General features: G+C 47.4%; 1 protein-coding gene across 5 annotated transcripts in view; it reads right to left on the reverse strand.

Moving 5' to 3' along the window:
- PTPN4 (protein tyrosine phosphatase non-receptor type 4) overlaps window positions 1–21,175 on the reverse strand; it is a 1,082,125-nt gene that overhangs the window by 767,185 nt on the left and 293,765 nt on the right. For all 5 annotated transcript variants that reach the window (XM_085645981.1, XM_085645984.1, XM_085645983.1 and 2 more), the window contains exon 9: window positions 2,823–2,910. In XM_085645981.1, the coding sequence (XP_085502107.1) occupies window positions 2,823–2,910 (88 nt within the window). The remainder of the gene's footprint in view (window positions 1–2,822; window positions 2,911–21,175) is intronic.

The raw sequence follows: 21,175 nt of genomic DNA on the forward strand, positions 1-21,175 counted from the left end.
TAGATTTATTAAATTCAAAATAATCTTTACAGTAGGGCTAAAAGTTACGCAAGTAGGAATTCTTTAATTAGTGAACATACTTCCCCTTGGGTGAATCGTTGGTTGCCAACATTTCAAGGTAAGCAGACATAGCAAAAGGCTGCTGACGCTGCAATAAATGAATGCAATATCTATTAGAAAAGGAAAATAATGCATGAATAAAAGGAATATAATTCGAAATTACATAACAGGTTTATAGCATTTTCACTGATAAAAAGTGGGAATCCTTGAAAGTAAACCAGCTTAATAAACTAAGGGGAGGATGTAGATTGTGGTATGGGATAGACCCCCTAATGTATTTGTAATAGGAAAAATGTATACAACAATGAAGAACAGCCAGCATTACAAAATATTCAAATTATATTCTGCACTGAAAGTAAGTAAACATCCTACCAATTCTGGCAACAGAGTCAACAGACATCTACACATAGAAGACGAAAAACACAATTTTTACAGCTACTATCACGTTGACAGAAATAACTGAAGTATGGATTAATTAAGATAAGCTGCAATTCACAATGAGGTGGAAATGGCGCAACACAGTATTAACTCTGAAATGATACACTGATCAATGGGAGACGTAGGTTTCATTTAGATGGACAAGATTGACAGAAAACTTTAGTTTTGCCTAACTGCAGGAACCACACGTCGATGGACAGAAAGCTAACTGAAACAAGGTAGAGAGATCGCTTGACATATTCCTGGTATAAATTACATTCTTGAGCTAAAGTCACTAATGTACACCTTTCAATCTGATAGACAACATTGTATCACAACAGATCAAACAAAATCAAGGTTATCCTCATCCAAACCATGTGAGAATCGTCAACATCCTCAATAAGTACTGATAAAGTCCTTGGGCTGGGTGGTACTCAAAAAAACTCAACACCTTTGTCAAAACTTCCCAAGTGTTAGCAGGTAGTCTTCAATAAGTTTTGCTCCTGACAAGAGTGATACTATCCAATAATTAAAATAATTTGCTTGATTTTATTCAAGCAATGGTTAGATTGCTTTCTTAATCTCAGCAGGAACCTTGACAGTTCAATGAAAAAAGCTTTTCAGAGGTACAAGACTCAGTCACTTCTTTCAGTTAATTGGCTGAAGAATGATCTACAGAGCAGCTGGAACGCAAGGACTTTTCAACCTGTTCACCAGCTAGAGTTTTAAAGATAGTCAGCCACTGATCCCTCTGATGATGGGCATAAGGAGAAAAGCTTCTTTCTGAACCTCTTAACTAATGGCAAATAATTAACCATAATATTTGTTGTTACTCTTTTTATATTCTGTTTTCTCCTCACAAGATGCCACCCACCTATTACAATTAATAGAGCAGAACGGTCTAAAATTCTCAACACCATTGCTACACCTGTTCGTTTTCATAGGACTGCTTTAATCATTGGGTACTGGCAAAGCCATGTTACCTTTTCCAAACATATTTGCTAAATGTATGTTTTTGAAGCCACACAAGTGTGATTCCAGTTGTATTAGAAGTGTGGGAATGCTGGAAGGTAGACATTTTGTAGATCTCTGCAGATTCCAGAACTTATTCTCACAGAAATGTGAGGAACATGCATGATGTTAGTCCAAGTTTAAAGTTTGCAGGGTATTCTGGGTAAGAACCCATAGTGTGATTGAAGCAAGCAACACCAATTGGGATTCACCCGAGTCGCTAGATTTCTGAAATGCCAGGTTTGGTTAGGCCACTCATTTTGGCAAGTGTGAGGAAACAGAGATGTAACCCCCTGTCTGCCAGTCAATAAGTCAAAGCTATGCCCGATAGAATCCTAGTTTTGGTGGTGGGAGGGGGGTATTAGTAGGCAGAAAGACTGTTCTTTTTTTAGGGATGGAGTGGTGGGGGTAAAGCCGGATATAACTAGGCGTAACACCTCAAACCAGTTTTAAATAATCCCCGATTTCTACAGGGCCTCCCCCCCACCCGCCACCCCCCTATGCTGGGAGTAGATTCGGGTTAAAACTCAATATGTTCCCCCAGGGGGGGCAGCAATACTTGCTCTGCCCCTTAAGGGGTGGGGCCAGGCTAGATGCCTGGACTGGCTGCTCTCACCTCTTTGTTTTTACATATTTCAGATTTCCCTGGCTGTAATGAGTTTTCTGGCCCCAGATGACAGTAAGATTTTTTTGGGTGTGGGTCGGGCGCAACTCCTGCCATTCCCCTGCTGGGGAGCCACTCGCTCCTACCTATCCTTCTCTGGTGTCTAGTGGGTAGATTGGTGCTTGGGAACCCATGGTTTTATATAGCCAGGTTCTAGAAGCACTGCTTGTTCTTAATCCCATTTTGTAACTAATACCTTAGCAGGAATAGATTTGAAATTGCCACCCTAGTCCTGACCAGGCAAACAGAGTGCCTAACTAAGTAATACTTATTCACTGCTGTCTTAAGTGTGAAGTCAGAGGGAGCGCATGCATGTATTTTCAACACTATATATCACTTGTGATGGAATCAGCATGAATGACATTGCCCATTATAACGTACTGAGAGATTGTTTCTGTATTACTTTATGTGCAGATTAATTTCTCTCATTGGACTGGTGCATTAAATTATATTATGCCTCCTGTAACTTATTTGGTGCACATTTTTGTATAAAATCGTTTAGGAGACTCTTTGCTAGGGTACTGTAAATCAGACAGCCTTTATAGATTCCAAATTACATATACATTTAAAGCAGATGGGGTAAACACTTATAATTCTGATTATTTTATTAAAAAATATAGTTTAAAAGACTGAAAATGTTTGCACCCTATTACTTTTGATAGAAACTTACCCTTGCGTAGTGCAATTCAACTCCATATAGTTCTAAAGTTCGTGCTGTACTGAGATACCTGAATTCAGCTTCCGCTGGAGACAGGCCCCTGCAACACAAACAGCAGATTGAAAGATTAGCAAAAATAAATCGAACCTTGGAGTTCTTATGTTTAAATCTTACCAGAACTATTTTCAATCTGTTGTCTACTGATACATACTTCAAAGTGTTTCCATAAAAATAAGATGGAGTATGATTTGTGTCATTTTGAAAATGCTGAATTTTGTTCTTCTAGAAAGTTCGAAATGCTTCAGTTTTTGGGAAAGGTGAAGACTGCATATCACACAGTAAACATTACTAAGACTGGATAAGTCATAAAGTGCGTTATTTCAACCCTCCCCTTTCCAACAAAATGATTGATTTACCCTTTACGTGTCAAGTTTTCCATGCAGACGCACTCAAAAGCTAAAACAATGTATCTTCAGAAATGGCCCATTAACAGTGGGTCATTTTAGCACTCATCACCTCTGTTACATCCAGCCAAACTGATTTATTTCTAGTTTATGTGATTACGACTTCGGATAGAAAGCTGCACATGAAGTCACCAATGCGAATCACACATATTCTAGTCTTATCTCAGAAAAAAAACTTTAACTAATTCACAAAATTACTAGTCCGATAACAGGATAGTTGAGGGAGCAGAGATAAGCTTAGGAATACAATTTTACAGGAAAGTTTCATATTTTCTTCTTACACACTGTCATCTGTACTTAAGTCACACAAAAACGTATGGCAAACAATATCACTAAAGAGAAATGGGAACATCGGCGAAATTTCACCGAAATCACATATGTCATGAAACGTGGGAGGTCACATCCAAAGGGAGCTGATAATCCGACATCATTACGGACAATGATGCAGATTCCTTTATATAATTTCATCAACTGTCTAAGACCAAAAGGCAAACGAAGATCAGACATCAAGCCGGAAATATCTGTTGGTTTTCTACCAACCGTATTAGCATCTTACAATATCGAGATGGGCACTGAATACATTTCAGAATATTGGGGGTTCAGCTATATCACACTAGAGACGACAGACTGGAGGGTAGTATAGGACAGGAGATGGCAGAGCAGCGAAAATCGAATACTGGAAGGCCTGTCCAAGATTATGGTTACTGTGACCGATATATTAAATCAGCATTATACCAATAAGTATCCCACTAGGGTTTCTTCAAGAATTGCAATCACTGTTGACTTTCAATTGGGGTACAGGAAATGCAGCCTAGCACTGGCCAGTGTAACAGCCACTAAACAAAAGGCGGCTAGGGGCACCTTTTTTTGAGCTAGTACATTACAGCTCAATTACAACGGGTGACCAAATGACAATTAGAGGCAGATTACCTGCAGAACAAAATTTGCCCATTGATATTGGCGGAGGTAGTTTTGGAAAATGCATGAAGGTCTTTCAATGTGCTGATAATGCAGTGACATATTTTTGGAAATACTGCTTGAAACTAATCGGAATGCAAGTAGTATATACCAATAGAGCTGCTCCTATAGTACCTTTAATGAATTTGCAGGATGGCAAAACAAATAGATACAAGTAAATGGTCAAGAGCAGTTTGGGTAAATGATTTATATGCACTAAATTTTATACTTACTTTCCAAGAAGCTAGAGAAGAATTCAAAATGTATCCAGGCCAACTTCTAGCTTTTGAGAGAGTGGTAAGGGTAGCAAAAAAACTTTTTAAATGAATGTGTCCGTCTTTAACGCAACTGGTGCTCATGTAAAGCACTCAGATACCTTCGATTCTAGTTTGCGCCATATAAAACTCCCCCTAAAAAACCTTCTTAAAATTGTGATGACATATGGCCTGGATTGTAGAAGAGCAACCACCGTATAGAATGCACTGCACAAGTATCAGACAGGACCATCTTGTTATGAGAATTAAAGGAGAACGTAATATTGTTCTGAGCTGATAGACAAGAATTGGGACAAAGAAAAGGAATACACTATGAAATTTTCATGAAAACGAATCCAGTTCAACTTGCTTCCCCAAGCTGATTCAGAACCAAGAGAGTTTAAAATGATTAACACAAGAATTAAGAAAAAATGTCCCAGGTGTAAAAGAGCTGGGGATGGGTTTTTCCACATGGTTTAGGACTGCTCGAGTATTAAGCAGTATAGGATGAAAGTAACAGACACAATCGCTAAACTGTTAAGTGAAAAAAGTGGTCTGCGACCCAAAGACATGTATGTTGGGATCATGCTCGGAGCTAAAAAGATTAAATAAGGATGTAAAAGTGATCACATTTATTCATAGCAAAACCATGTATTGTTACGTCGTGGAAGTTTGCACAGCACCAGACAAGCAGTTAAGAGAAGCATAAAGATGGGAGTAGGCAGAAAGCATGGTGATGAACCAGATGACTGCCCACACCCGGCAGAGTCTTCGAAACAGCATTACGCGTTGATCAACATATCAGGCGTGATGTAAGATGTAAGACTCTGAAGTTGGTCGAGTTGACACACACGAAGTATGCTTTAGAGCCCGATGACCAATTACGTTGAACAATTGTCCGTGTGAAGGTCAAAAATTTGAGGGCTAAGTATACGATTTTATTATGATTTGAGCACTGATATCGCAGAGTGACTATCTTTTGATCCTGACAAATGCCTTGAACAGCCATGTCATTTGGGCAGAAACATGTTGATCAATAGATAGGGTATATTTAACCTTATACTCACTTGCTTTTTAATCACTATCATTTAGGCAGGAGGAATAAAATTGTTGCCCCTAAATAGATAGTTTTTAACCATCACTGTTTTCAATTTTTGCACTCTGCCCCTCATTACCATTTCGAGATGGTAGATCCAACGCTTGCTTCTGCACTCCTGCTCCTTCCCTTTCGGGTTAAGTCGTAGCCCACACGGGGTACCTTGCGGTCCCCGTGTGTTGGAGGAACCCACTGATGAAGCATGTCACCCTCAGGTGAGTGAGGGTTTTCGTCCAAAATTGGCACATGCCCATGTTAACGGTTGGTTTTAGTCTTTATTGTGCTACCCTATATCACATGAGATTTATTTTTGCCCATTTAGGGAGACATGAGATGCTATCAATACCTTGGCTTTAGGAACCTGGGAGGTTAGTTCAGTAAAGACCCCATAATTACTGTCAGCAAGGATATTAGCCATGATTATCCTCAAATGAACAGGAATTTGAACCAGCTGTGGATCAACCTATCAATGATTGATTGTGAACTACCAGACATAGTAGGGCCACGATTAAATACAGCAAGAACATCAGCATACATTATCTATTGCACATCAGGAATACTTAAGAAATACACAGATAGAGGAGCTCAGAAATCCTTAAGGCGTGAGGACTCCGGCAGCTCCTCAATGTAAACCCCCAGTTGTTCTTTACAGTAGAGTAAATCCCAGATCCACTTTTTTAGTGTAGGGGTAGTTTTACACCCCCAGAATTGCGCCACCTCCCTCTTAGCAAGTAAGGTTGAAACAGCCTCTAGTCTCCAGTTGCAGGGTTTAAGGTTTTTCACCCAACCTAATAGGCAAACATCAGGGGCACACAAAACAGGTTCAGATACAACATCCGTAAGCATATTAGTGACCTTTGTCCAGAATTTGTATATTCCCGCCCAGTTCCATGAAAGATGCAGAAAATCCACATCTCCCTGCCCTCACCGAACACAACAGGCATCTTCCCGCAGACCAAAACGCTTCAGCTGTATCGGTGTGTAGTATAACTAGTGCAAATATTTAAAGTGGATGATGCGGAGATTACAATTTGCCATCAAGCGGCCAGTCAGGGTACAGCAGAACCTCCACACCTTCAGCGACAAGGTATTCCCTAGCACTGCCACCCATTTATTAGAGTCAAGAGGTTCCATTTCCCTAAGGGACGCATTGTACAATTTTGTTATCAGACCACTGCGCTCCTCCCCTGCTAGCTCCGTCCGCAGTGCCAACAGCGTCTTGCGTTCAGCAGCATAATCAGGGTAGATGGTTCTAATCGCCTGCTGCACTCTAAGTGAGCCCCAGCATCAAACCCTGGTCCTTTCCATTTTGTACGTCAGAAAGCGACCTGAACTGGCCCCGTTTATATAAGTCACTCAACTGTATAATTCTCGCCGCACCTAATGCTTTCAGAGCAGTCGGTTCTTGTGCAGCAGAGATATCTGGATGCGCAGCAAGAGGTAGTGTTGGGGCATAAAGATAATGCAATTGTGCACGTGCTGCCAGCATCTTCCAAGCCCATGCCGTGCAAAGTGCGGGGTTGATTTCAGTCCTAGGCCCACCTCCCTCACCAGATAAGGCAGTCGCAGCAAGGGCCCTTCGGGAGTACGGCATTCGCCTAAATTGCTACGTGTGGTTGGAATCACTGAGGGAAATACCAATAATGTGCAAACTGGGCTTGCGCTCAGGGATAGTAAAGCTGCATGTCAGGAGCTTCAAAGCCACCTTTCTCGAATGGTAATACCAGCACCGCCCAACTACATCTAGGTTTCTTGCCCATCCACACAAAGGTCAGTAGCGCTGACTGAAGCGAGTTAAACAAGGCAAGATTAAGGCGGATGGGAATATTAACAGACAGATATAGTAGTTTGGGCAATATCGACATCTTGATTACAGCTAAACGATCTGCTAAGAAAAGCGAGAGTTTGGCCCATCTCGCTGCCTGATCAGTAATCTTTGTGAGGGCGCGGGCCATAATTCTCAGAAATCACCAAATCTGGATCTCTATGCAACCAGATTCTTAAGTATTTCAAAGGATCAGTTGACCATGTCAATGGGAAATCCAGATCCACTCTCTGCGTACCGGCAGTCAACGGAAACACCGTTGATTTCGCCCAGTTAATGCCAAGCCCTGAATAGCGCTCAAATGTAACATTCATGTAGCAATTCTGGGAGAAACGTTGTAGGGTCTTGAACGTACAGAAGCATATCATCGGCGTACAACGAGATCACCAATGGCCGCTGTCTGAAACGTAATGCTGCCTGCGCATGGCGCTGGCGAAGCTTACAGGCCAGTGGCTCCAACGCAAGCGCGAAAAGCATCGGCGACAGGGGGTAGCCCTGCCGCGTGCCACGCATAATAGAAAAAGCATCCGAAACCCAGACATAGACCCGCACACGCGCCGCAGGTGCCTCATAGAATAACTGTATCCACTGCAGAAAATGGGTGGCAGCCCCATACGCATAGCAGGTAGTCAAATGCTTTTGCTGCGTCGAGCAGCACAGCAACCGCCTGAAAGTCAGCCTCAAAATAGTGCGTAAGTTATGCACCGTTGACCGGGCAGGGACAAAGCCAGACGGATCCGGAAGGACCAGATTAGGAATGAGGGGTTGGAGCCTGCTGGCGTCAATATTAATAATGGAGAGAGGACGGTAGGAGTCACACCGATGCCATAACAGTGCTACACCATACCTGTATAAGCATGAGAGGTAGAAACTGCACCAGCCATATACCAGAACAAAAGGAAGAGAGAGAGAGGAAGAAGGACCACTCAGCATAATCGCGCACAATGTGAACACCGACCAAAGGTTGAGAAGAAACATGAAGAGATGCAACCAGAGCCTACCAGGCTAGCCCACGGAAGGCAGGCCAGAGAGGCTACAGCCAAGAACCAAAGGTCAAAAGATAGAATTTAGCAATGTTTTTCGAATTGCAGGCGGAGTCAACAAACACGCCAAGTGCACACCCAGTTCCAAAAGGGGGAACAGGGGCGAACAGTACCAATCTTAAGCACACTGATGCTGGCCACCACAGAAACATGCGCAGAGCGAACAGCTACAGAGACCATAAGGTGGCGTAGTTAAAATAAGCATAAGGCTGCTCGACCAGGCCTCGGAAGACCAATGTGAGAACCAACACACGAAATCCAGATATGCAAGGTGGAGAACTAGGACGACAGACCTTAGAAGAGCCGTCCCGCATGCCCAGCTGATACAATATAGCACAGCCAAAGGAAGGTGCAGCAAAGGCACCAAGTACTAAGGTGCAGAAACTGAGGAATAATCGCAGGATTTCAGACCACACCCTCCGACTGGAAGGAAAGTAACCCTTGTCCAGAAGAGCGAATCATTCAGTAACTGAACACGAAGGGAGCAGCGTAAACCCAGGGAACCAACCCAGCAAGCGGAACACAAAATGGGGCCTTACTGGTAATGCCGCATGCATCACCGGAAAAGTCCCTGTAACATGGAGACTTCGGACTAGAGAGTTGGAGAGTAGGAAGAAGAGTACCCATGGAACTGATATATATATATATATATATACCTAATTTTAGAAATATATAGCAACAACAGGTAAACTAGCCACGACTATGCAACATCGTTGTAGAGGAACACAACTGGTACCGCAATGGCAGACGGAAGCTGCCGTTAAAGCGTGATGAACACCCCAAAAACCTCAGAAGAAGGAGAATGAAGCAAGATGACCAATGACGTAAAGATGACGCCAAGGCACAACATTGAGCACTGTACAACGGCAAAGAAGAACACCAGAAGACGCCTAGAGGTCAAAGGAACTCATAGGCCCAGTTGACATAACAGAGCTATATAATAACAAACAAGTACCCCACACCAAGTATGTACGCCCCTAACGGGGAACACGTTTATAAGGGCGAGCCACAGTCAAAGAAATAATCTGTGGAACACTGCCACAGCAGGTTAACCGCCAGTCTAAAACGCATAATGCATCCAAAGGAAAAGAAATGAAAGGGTAATCACCTCCAACCATGCAAAAGGAAGACCTGAGGCTTACGATCAGCCTAAAACACATAACGCATTAAAAGGATGCTAAATGAAAAGGTACCACCCCAGAACAAAACGGCTGAGGAACACAGGCTTAAGGGGGGGGGGGGAGGGGCAAAAGCCCGCAAGGAGGCGATGAACAGCCGAGTCGGCGTGTGCATCAAACAATAAAACCCCATCAAAGAGTAAATCAACAAGACTCTCCCGTATATTTTCTGGGAAGACGCTATCCTGTAACCAAGCATGGCGACGCAGGGCGACTGAAGCAGCCATAGCCCAGCCCAAGGAATCAGCAGTAACCAAGGCGGAGCAGACTGTAAACTAAGCAAGGTCACGGCCATCCCGGAGAAGATGAAGTAGGTCAACACGAGCGCCTTCAGTGCTGGTAGAGAACAAAGACTCTGCAGAGTCCCACAGGGCAGAAGTAGCCCGAGCCAGGACACTTACTGTATTTAGTGACCGTGGTGCAGCACTAGTGGAGGCAAAGATGTTCCGACCCCATGAATCAAGCCATCTGGACTCCCAGGAGGGAGGAAGCAATAGCTGGGGCAAGGAAGGGAAGGCAGTTTGCAAAACAAACCCTTGCACGTCGGGATGTACAAATAAGCGGATCATGTGGAGCAGGCCGGTGGCGGTGCAAGACCGAACGAGCCACCGGGTCACCGGATGCACGCCGAACCCAGGTACCCAAAAGGGCATCATTTTCATTTTTCATTTTTCCAATCTTTATTTCGACCATTTGGTCATAAAAGATACACATACATTAAAATCACAAAAATTCTGTCACATTTGATAAAACATCAGTGCGTGATTTAAAAATCCACTTCAAACATTATTAACAATGTTAAAAATAGAGCAATCTACAGACTACCCAGCATTTTTTAAAAGACGATTACGCGTATGCCATACATTTGTAAAAAATTTGGCAAGCGCAAAAACGATTGGGCCGGAAACATCACATTTTAAAATCCTGTACATAGGTATATATTCCCTGCCACCCAAGTTCTTAATCAGAGGCAGCAGCCAGTACTTTCTGGCTGCCTTATATGCTGGGCAGAAAAAGATCACATGTAAGTCATTTTCCTCTTTGTCAGCGCAAAGGGGGCAATACTTAGTGGAAGGGACTTGCGACCAGGTGCTAGAAAAGGAGCGCAAAGGCAATGTACCGTATCTCCACTGGAGAAATAACTTTCTAGTGAGTACGGGATATATGGGATCAAAAGCCTTTTCAAGTGCATAGAGATCCTTATTTTGCAGGAATTTAGAGGAAAGGGACCCCTCTGTCTGGGTAGCTAAAGCCCTTACCCTTTTGTGTTCATGATACAGATTCGCCAAAAATCTCTTAGAGATTCTAGGTGCTGTATCTGCTGGTTTAGTCCACAGTTCGGGGAGCCCCAGATCTGTGCAGGTTGACTGGATATTTTGGACCCAGGGGATACTGAGCGCCTTGGGGTGTTTTAATAGTTCGACCAGTTCCGCCCTATAGTCGGCGAGATCGTCGCTGCTCCAAAGCCTGCGCCAGAAGGCAATGGGTCTTAGACTTATCTCGTCGGCGAGAGGCCGTAGCCCTAGATCAAGCCTCAAAGGGAGAAGTGGGGTGCTAGAAGGAAGTGCGGTAATTTGTCTTATGAATCTGTTTTCCGTGGATGACAGATTCCGACATGGGGTATGGCCCCACAGTTCAGCCCCATACAGGATCGCCCCCCTGGCCTGTGCTTTATATATCTGAATTAGGGCCCCCAATGGGCGATAGGTCGAACCGGTCATCATCCGGGAGATACCCCCGGTAATTTGTACTAGTTTAAGGTTAGCCCTGGTTTGATGGGTCCCCCAGGTCATATTTTCGTTGAGTGTCACGCCGAGATATTCAAACGTGGCTACTCTTTCCAGCCGTGCTGCTCCCAGCAGGGGATTCGGGCGCTGTTTGGGGCTTGGATTCAATACCATATATTTGGTTTTTGTGGCATTGATTTCCAGTCCTCTGTCCTGACAGAAGGCCACAAAGGCATCAAGTATCCTTTGGATGCCCATGGGAGTTTTAGATACCAACAGTGTGTCGTCCGCAAACATTATTGCGGGCACACTGTTGCCATCTAGTTTGGGGGCATCTGTGTAGTCGGTGGCGTTCAGATGAGCGACTACCCCGTTGACAAAGAGGCAAAACAGGGTCGGCGCCAGCACACAGCCCTGTCTTACCCCTCTGCCCACGGGGAATCTGTCAGTCAGCTCCCCCGACCTCCCACACCTCACCTGGGCATAATTGTTATGGTGCAGCCTCTGCAAGGTCAATAAGATGTCTGGTGGTACGCCCATCCCTGCCAGAATGACCCAGAGTTTTCCCCTGGGCACGAGGTCGAAGGCGGCTCGTAGGTCCACGAAAATCGTGTACAAACTGCCACCCTCGAACCTCACTGTCTTCCAGTACACCAGGTTCAATCTAAAGACCTGGTCCACAGTCGATACCCCTTTCCTAAAGCCTGCCTGGTATGGACTGAGGGCGCCTGCCTCCTCGATCCATTCCTGAAGCCTATTCAGGAGAACCCTGCCGAACAACTTCTGCGCTACATCTATCAGGTTGATCGGTCTGTAGTTGGCTGGGAGGAGGGGGGATCCCTTTTTGAAAATCGGGACCACCTCAGCCCCCAGCCAAGTACTAGGGATTTCCATCCCACCGAGGATACCATTAAAAAGAGCAGCGAGGTAGGGCGCCCAGACGGTGGGCTCCTGCTTGTACAGGTCTCCCGGTAGCCCATCCAGCCCAGGGGCCTTCCCCGAAGCCAGGCCTGAAATGGCAGCAGTGACCTCACTCATTGTTATTTGGTCCACCTGAGAGCCCTGCCTTTCTGGTTCAATTGACACAGGAAGTTCTCCGGGCTCAGCACTGTATAAGGACTGGAAGTGGGCCTGCCACACTCCAGGAGCTATGTTAGGCTCCACTGCCGAATGTAAACTCCCTGATCCCCCGTTCACCATTCTCCAGAACAGGCGTTGATCTTGCACTGCTAGGGCCTTAGTGAGTTCTTCCCACTGGTTTTCCTCCCATTCTATTTTAGCCTGGGCGAGAAGTTTCTTATAGGCTTGCCTATATTGCTTAAGGCGTTCCCCTCCTTTGCCCTCCTTTATTACTCCGAGGAGTTCTGTTTTGGCCCGTCTACAGGCCACATTGTACCATTGGGTTTTGCCTTGGCACCTCTCTCTTGGCTTTCGTACCTTACATGTGAAGTGGGGTGCCGCAACTTTTATAAGTTCCTTGTGGGCATCAGACAATTTGCTCCTTATGTCTATTTTCCTTGCTACACTATCAAGGTCCCCAACAATTTCCAGGATAGGGGTAATCTCTGCATAGAGCAGTGGGAGTTTGTCCTTTTTTGTGACCAGATGCTCCCACCTAATTCTTCTCCTACTGTTGTCTATAAGGAGCGTGGGGTGGTTCCCTTCTTCCTGGGTCACTAAGCCCTGAGGTGCTGGATGAACAAGATCTAACTCGAGGGCATTATGGTCACTATCCAACCTATCTATTACCCTAAAATCCTGTACAGTTGACCACCTCGCTAGTTGGACCAGAATGTAGTCCAAGTGTGACTCTCTTCCCCAGCGGTTGTAGGTATTTTTGCCTGGTGTGTCCGATTTAACTCTCCCATTACACGCTCTAAGTCCATACCTTAAGGTAAGGGCAGTGATTTGCAACGCTAATGGGGTCCAAGCTTTCGGAGATGGAACATCAACCCCTGGTACTGCCCACCTAGCTTCTTCATCTGATAAAAACCCTTCCTGAAGGCCGGGGAGTGGCTCAAAGTGAGAATTAAAATCCCCACCCACCACATAATATGAATCAGTCGACGGTTCAGATAAAAAGTTCGAGAGTTCATTAAAAGTCGGTGATTCTTTTGCCTTTCCCATCGGCCTGGAATAGATGTTAAGGGCATCATAAAAAGAAGCTTCAAAGGGCAGAAGCGGCTCCACATTCCCTGACCCATGTTGAAGGACATCAAGTAAAGGGTCCACAGACAAGGGCGCCGAAGGGGGTTGCATGTTCAAAATCCGAGTGGCCAAAGAGACCACTCTGAGAAACGTCGCACTAGCCTCGGTAGCCCTCCAAGGAGGGGATAGTAGCTCATCAGTAGGTGAGGGCTGTAAGCTAACCCTCCCAAGACAGTGAGGATGCAAACCTCTGGCGCCGCCTCAGCCTCAACAGCAACGGGATCCGACTATGAAAAAAGAAGCGGAGGCGAGTCTACGGCGCGTCTCGGGCTGCGGACTGGCAGCCGCCTGCCCAGAAGGCCGAGGTGTGCACATAGCGACGCTTTGAGCACTAGCAAGTACCTGCGGTGCAGCAGGGTGCAATGGGCCATAGAGGGGGACCCAGCCGGGCCGCACCATGACGACGCCATAGGGATCGTAGAGGGGGACCCAGCCGGGCCGCACCCTGACAATATCACATCTCTGACATCCCTGAAGGGCAAAGGCTCGTGAGACGCCGGGGGCGAACCCACCGGCAGGTCAGTTGGGGATCCCACAGATAGTAGAGGCCCGAGGACCCCCCAGGGAAGGGAGAGGACCCAAGGGAGGCCTGCAAAGCCGTGGCATAAGCCTCCATTTGGGCCCGAGTCGCCCCACACCCGGATAGGGTGGCTAGAGGGGGGCGACTGTTGGGGGCGCACGTCTGGAATAGTCCGGGAACCAGTGCCCCCGACAACAGATGAAAGGGAGGTCGAGGACCTCGGCGACCTGCGGCTCAAATTACCAAGACGTGGTGAACGACAGCCTCGGGCCCCAGAGGGCAATCAACGGCGAAACTGCATCAAAGAAGTCGTGGGACGAAATGACTGCGACCGGGACAGTCGTGCCGAAAGAAGCTTCATCCGGCACTCTACCCGGGACTTCGGCTTAAGGTGTTGGCAGGCTTCGCAGTCCGTGGAGTTGTGGTGCTCGTCCAGACACCACATACAATTAAGATGCGGGTCTGTCTCGGACATTTGCCGTAAACAGGAAGTACAGGATTTAAAGCCCGAGGGCATTGCACACTGTTCCAGAAGCGAAGCGTCGAAAAAGGGCCTGAAAACAGACCAGAGGAACCGCACACTCCGGATCCGCATTGCACGCGGAAAAGAAGGAAACTGACGTCAGCACGCCAGGAGGTAAAGGCCCACCGAAATGTTCCTTTTGTGGGTCCACTATGTTAGTGCTTGCCCCATAGCCGGCGTGATCTTCGCCTTGTCCTCTAAGAACAAGTTACTTACCTTCGATAACGCTTTTTCTGGTGGATACAGTATCTGTCTGTGGATTCCTCACCTTGTGAATATCCCCTGCGCCAGCAACATTCGGAAACTTTTGTAACAGTCCATGCCGATGAGGTCGAAGACGACGTCACAGAGACACGGCTCCGCTCGCGACTCCTGCTGAAGTCACCGGCTCCATAAGAAGACCTGGTCGGCGTGATGACGTCAGTTCCGCCCTTTTTTCCGAGCCTTTGAGGCACACGGACGGACTGACAGCAATATATACACAGTATACACAGTACATAATATACAAATCAACACACACAGTGTGGAGAATAAATAGGAAGGCAAAAGAAATAACACAATGCTTTTGACAGTAACAATACATTTTGAAAAAACATTACAGAATTGTAGGTATACAAGGGTGGACAACGGGGAGGCGGGTGGGTCAGTGAGGAATCCACAGGCAGATACTGTATCCACCAGAAAAAGCGTTACCGAAGGTAAGTAACTTGTTCTTCTGATGGATACATCTGCCAGTGGATTTCTCACCTTGTGAAAAGATTCCCACAGCAGTCCCAATCCCGGAGGAGGGTGTCCACCCTTCTATACCAGAAAGTCCTGAAGGTTGGAACGAGCAAAGTGTCCGTCCCTCCTCACCTCGGAATCCAAGCAGTAATGCTTAGCGAAAGTGTGGTGGGAGGCCCAAGTTGCCGCCCTACAAATGTGCTCCACAGGAACACCTCTAGACAAAGCAGAAGTGGACGACTTAGCTCTAGTAGAATGAGCCCTTAAACCCTCTGGAGGTTCCTTACCAGCCAAAGAGTAGCATATCTTGATACACAAGACAATCCATCTGGAAAGGGTGCGCTTGTGCACCGCTCTGCCTTTCCTGCACCCAACAAAGCCCAAGAAGAGCTGGTCATCAACTCGAAAGTCTTTTGTCCTGTCAAGGTAGAAGCTCACCGCCCTCTTAGGGTCCAAGCGGTGAAGTCTCTCCTCCTCCTTGGAAGGGTGAGGGGGGAGGATAGAAGGTAGGGAGGGTAATGGACTGCCCCAGATGGAAAGTAGTTTCTACCTCAGGCAGAAAAGCAGCCCTGGTCCAGAGTACCATCCTTTCAGCATGAATGGTCAAGAACAGGGGTCTTGAACTCAGAGCTTGATGCTCACTTACCCTCCTTGCCGAGGTGATCGCAATGAGAAAAAACATCTTGAAAGACAACAGTCTCAAGGGACACTTGTGTAAGGGCTCGAAGGGAGAACCCATAAGATAAGTTAAGACAAGGTTTAAGTCCCATTGAGGCACAATAAAAGGAGTAGGAGGAAACCTGTTTGTAAGGCCTTTCAGAAATCGCAAAACAATAGGCGATTTGAACAAAGACGGCTGATCCGGCAAGCAAAGGAAAGCCAACAAAGCCGATAAGTATCCCTTTACAGTGGCCACAGCAAAGCCTTCCTGAGCAAGAGAAAGGGCAAACTGCAGAATGTCAGATAAACGAGCCCTCAAAGGATCAATTGACTTCTCTTCACACCAGAGGAGAAATTTAGACCATCTACAGGAATAGATAGATTTGGTGGAATGACGTCTGGCAGACAAAATTACATCTACCACATCTGGCGGGAGAGAAAAAGAATTCAGGTTGCCCCGTTCAATCTCCAGGCATGAAGCTCTGGAGGTGGGGGTGTAGAACCTGCCCCACCGACTGCGAGAGGAGGTCTGCCCTGAGAGGGAGACGGAGCGGAGGGCACGATGAGAGGTGGAGAAGATCCGTGTACCACACCCTTCTTGGCCAATCCGGGACAATCAATATGACTTGGGCCCGGTCTTGGCGAATCTTCCTCAGAACCCGAGGAATCAAGGGTATGGGAGGAAACGCGTAAAGGTGATGTGAGTCCCATCTCAACTAAAACGCGTCCCCCAATGCTCCCTGCATCGGATACTGGAGACTGCAGAATGACGGGAAGTGAGCGTTCTCGTGAGTGGCAAACAGGTCCACCCGAGGGGTCCCCCACATCCGGAAAACGTGGCGAACTACCTCTGGATGAAGCCTCCACTCGTGGTCGGCGGAGAACTGCCGACTCAGTGTCTGCACGTACGTTCAGAACCCCGGCCAGATGATTTGCCATCAGACAAATCTGATGATCCTGAGCCCAGGACTAGAGACGCAGAGCCTCTCTGCAGAGACCCCACTCCTCCCTGCTTGTTGACATACTACATCGAGGTAGTGTTGTCCGTCAGGACTTGAACCGACTGACTGCGAAGGGAAGGGAGGAAGGCCTTGAGTGCCAAACGAATCACCCGCAATTCCAGAAGGTTGATGTGAAGCAACCTTTCCTCTGGAGACCAAAGACCCTTGATATCCAGATCCCCCAGATGCGCATCCCACCCTAAAGTGGATGTATCCGTTATCATTGTGGCCACCGATGGAGGTAGATGGAAGGGCTTTTCTCGAGACAGATTGCCCTCCACGCTCCACCAAGACAGACCCGCCGCAGCTTCTCTGGAGATCCTCACAGACTCCACGAGATCTCCTTTGTGTTGATACCACTGCTTGTGGAGGCACCACTGGAGCGCCCTCATGTGCAAGCGTGCATGGTTGACCAACAGAATACAGGAAGCAAACAGACCGAGCAGGCAAAAGACCTTCAGGAATAGAACGACCGCTCCATCGTAAAACAAAGGAATAAATTCCTGTATGTCGAGAATCCTTTGCGGAGGTGGGAATGCCCGACACACAGTGTCCAGTACCGCCCCTATGAACAGGTTGCGCTGAGAGGGCACCAGGTGAGATTTGGGTACATTTATCGAAAAACCCAGTCGTAACCTGCAGATGATGAAGCACCTTCCCTGACGACTCTGCTTTGATCAGCCAGTCGTCCAGATAGGGGAAAACTGAAATCCCCGACCTTCTGAGATGGGCTGCCACCACTGCCATCACCTTCGTGAAGACTCGAGATGCAGTAGTAAGACCAAACGGAAGGACAGCAAACTGATAATGTTGCCACCCTACCGTAAACCGGAGATACTTCCTGTGTGACTTCAGGATGGGGATGTGGAAATACGCATCCTGCAAGTCGATCGACACCATCCAGTCCTCCTGATTCAGCGTTTGAAGAACCTTTGCAAGGGTGAGCATCTTGAACTTCTCTTGCTTCAGATAAAGATTCAAGATCCTGAGGTCCAATATTGGACGCAAACTGCTGTCCTTTTTCGGAATCAGGAAATACCGGGAGTAGCATCCCTGACCCCTCTCCTGCTCTGGAACCACCTCTATCGCACCTTTTTTTTTAGTAATGTCAGGACTTCCTCCTGTAGGAGAAGACGGTGGTCCTCTGAGCAAGCCCCTTGACAAGTAGGGTAATTTGGAAGGAATTCCCGAAAGGGAAGGGCGTACCCATTCTCTACAGGATCTAGAACCCAAAGGTCTGTAGTACCCAATTCCCAATCTTGTAGAAAATGAGTAAGCCGGCCCCCACAGGACCAACATGATCCAGAATGGCGGATCTAGGGCTGCTTTGCAGTGGTGGGAGGGGCTGAGGAAGAGGAGGAGGAGGAGGAGGAGGAGGAGGAGGAGAGCTGTCTGCCACGAGTGCGACCCCTGATTCTGCCTCTGTATCCCTTATACAGAGTGCTTTGCTGCTGCTGCTGTGGCTGTCTGTATGTACGAAAGGTAGACCTTCCGAAGCCCCTGTACCTCTTGAATGAGCCTCTTGGCTGAGTTTGAAGGCCCAAAGATTTAGCCGTGGCCTTACTCTCCTTAAATCTTTCCAGCGCAGCATCCGCTTTCTTGCCAAAAAGACCAGCGCCATCAAAAGGCAAGTCCAAGAGCGTTGACTGGACATCAGGGGAAAATTCCGATGACTTAAGCCACGCACTCCTCCTAGTGGCAACAGAAGATACCATGACTCTTGCTACCGAGTCAGCTGTGTCCAATCCACTCTGGATCACCTGACGCGCTGCCGCCTGGGCATCCAAAAGGATCTCATTATAACCAACCCTATCCTCCTCTGATAGCTTTGGGGCTAGCTGTTTAGCTGAGTCCATGAGAGCATGTATATAACGTCCCAAGAGAGAGGTGGCATACGTTGATTTAAGAGCCTGCTGACCGAAGAAAAGACCTTCTTGGCCAACTGATCCAGTTTTTTTGCTTCCCTGTCACTCGGGACCTGGGGAAACGAACCCGAAGATTTTCTTGAACATGCAGCCCGAACAACCAGACTCTCAGGAGACGGGTGAGATATTAAAAATTCTGGGTCCCCCGGAACTGCCCTATACCTCCTGGCAATGACTTTGGAAACTGCCGGAGCAGAAAAGGGCTTCCGCCACACCTCCATCACAGGCTCTATGATGGCGTCGTTAAAAGGGAGCAGAGGCTCAGAAACAGCAGGAGAGTGCAGAACTACCATTAAGATGTTCGGTTTGAACTCGACAGAAGGCAACTGCAGATCTAAAAGTTCAGCTGCTTTTCTTATGACAGCATGGTGTGGAGCCACATCTTTTGAAGGGGCATCAGAAGGAGGAGTAATCTCCCATTCAGGTGACAAGTCCAGGCCACTAGCCTCCTTCAACTCCTCAAAAACATTGTCCGATTCCATGAGTCCCCCTTCTTCTACCTCCTCCATCAGGTATCTTTGCTCATCCAGCACCCTCTGAGCCTCCCTCCTAGACCTAGACGTGATCGAATCCAACGGCGCCGGAGCCGGCGTCGAACGTGGATCCAAAGGGGCAGCAGGCGTCGAACGAGGTCCAGTCGGCGCCGGTCAAGAAGGGAACAGCGTCGATGTCCTTGGCGCCGGTAGATGCCAAGACGGCGTCGCCGGAAAAAATGGCATGAAGGGAGCCTGAGGATAGGCTTGAGGAACTCCCAAACTGAAGGCCATAGGACCCAAAAGGTGCACCAGAGGGGTACATGGCTCTGGAGTATACTCCATACATCGCATTAAGATAATGCGTGGGGTCCTGACCTGGTCCTGGGAACGCAGGAAATTGCTCAGGCATCACCGGACTCGGGCTGACCGGCGCCGACGGATAACCCGGGGCTGTAGGCTCCTCACACGGAACCGGGGACGAAGCCACAGAAGGAGCCGGCGTCGGAGATGGAGCCGGGGCCAGAGAATGTTCCGGTGAAGCCACAGGTGACGACAGGCCAACAGGTGAATCCGGAACGGGTGAGGAAGACACAAAGTCCTTACGGCGTTGGGAGGGCGATGTCGATCTCGGAGCCGCATCCTTATCCAAGTGATGTCGAGATGAATTCCTCCTCTTCTTCTTGTGCTTCCTGGATTTGGAAGCATGCCCCGAAGTCGACTTCGACGCCGACCTCGATTTTCCGCGATGAAAAGCTTTGCTTCCCTCTCCTTAAGAGCCTTGGAACTCATCTTGCGGCAGCAAGAACACCCTTCGACACAATGGTCCGATGACAGGCACCACACGCAGTCGTCATGCGCATCCGTTATGGACATGTGTTTCCCACATTCACGACAGGGTTTAAATCCAGACTTCTTCGTCGACATCCCTGCAGAAGAAGACAAAGAGAAACCAGCAGAAAACAAAGTAACCAGTATAGCTAGAGAGAGAGATTCCCGAAATCACTTGGCGTCGATGGCGCGGAAAAAAGGGAACGGACGTCATCACGCCGACGAGGTCTTCTTATGGAGCCGGTGACGTCAGCAGGAGTCGCGAGCGGAGCCGTGTCTCTGTGACGTCGTCTTCGACCTCATTGGCGTGGACTGCTACAAATGTCTCCGAATGTTGCTGGCGCAGGGGATATTCACTGGCAGATGTATCCATCAGAAGGATCCCTCTGCCTGGTGCCATTGCCAGTCCAGTTCCTCGTGTAATGGAAGCATCTTTAGTTGGCATAAAGGAATCAGAGGTATGCAAGAGGACATTGTCCCTAGTAGCGACTTGTACATGCGTACTGAAAGACACTTTTCTCTTGTGAAATTCTTGGCAAGCATCATGAGACCCAGTTGCCTCTCTGTGGAGGGAAATGTCTTGCTTACAGAGGTGTCCAGAATCGCTCCCAGGAACATGATTTTCCTTGAAGGTTGAAGGGATGATTGCTCTATATTCAGAACCAGCCCCAGTTCGGCAAATAATTGTATGCATGCCGTAGTTGACACCTGGGCTTAAGTTTCTGATGGTGCTTTTATCAACCAGTCACCCAGGTATGGAAATACCTGGTGTCTTAGCTTTCTGAGAAAAGCTGCCACTGGCGCCAGACACTTTGTAAAAACTCTCGGGCTGATTTGAGGCCAAACAGTAGTACTTTGAACTGGTAATGGGTCTCCGGCTACAGGAAACCGAAGATACTGTGGGAAGGATGAATGGGGATGTGAAAATATGCATCCTTTAAGTCTAGAGTGGTCATA

Source organism: Triturus cristatus, chromosome 3_1 (genome assembly GCF_964204655.1).
Source record: "Triturus cristatus chromosome 3_1, aTriCri1.1, whole genome shotgun sequence".
Classification (NCBI taxonomy): domain Eukaryota; kingdom Metazoa; phylum Chordata; class Amphibia; order Caudata; family Salamandridae; genus Triturus; species Triturus cristatus.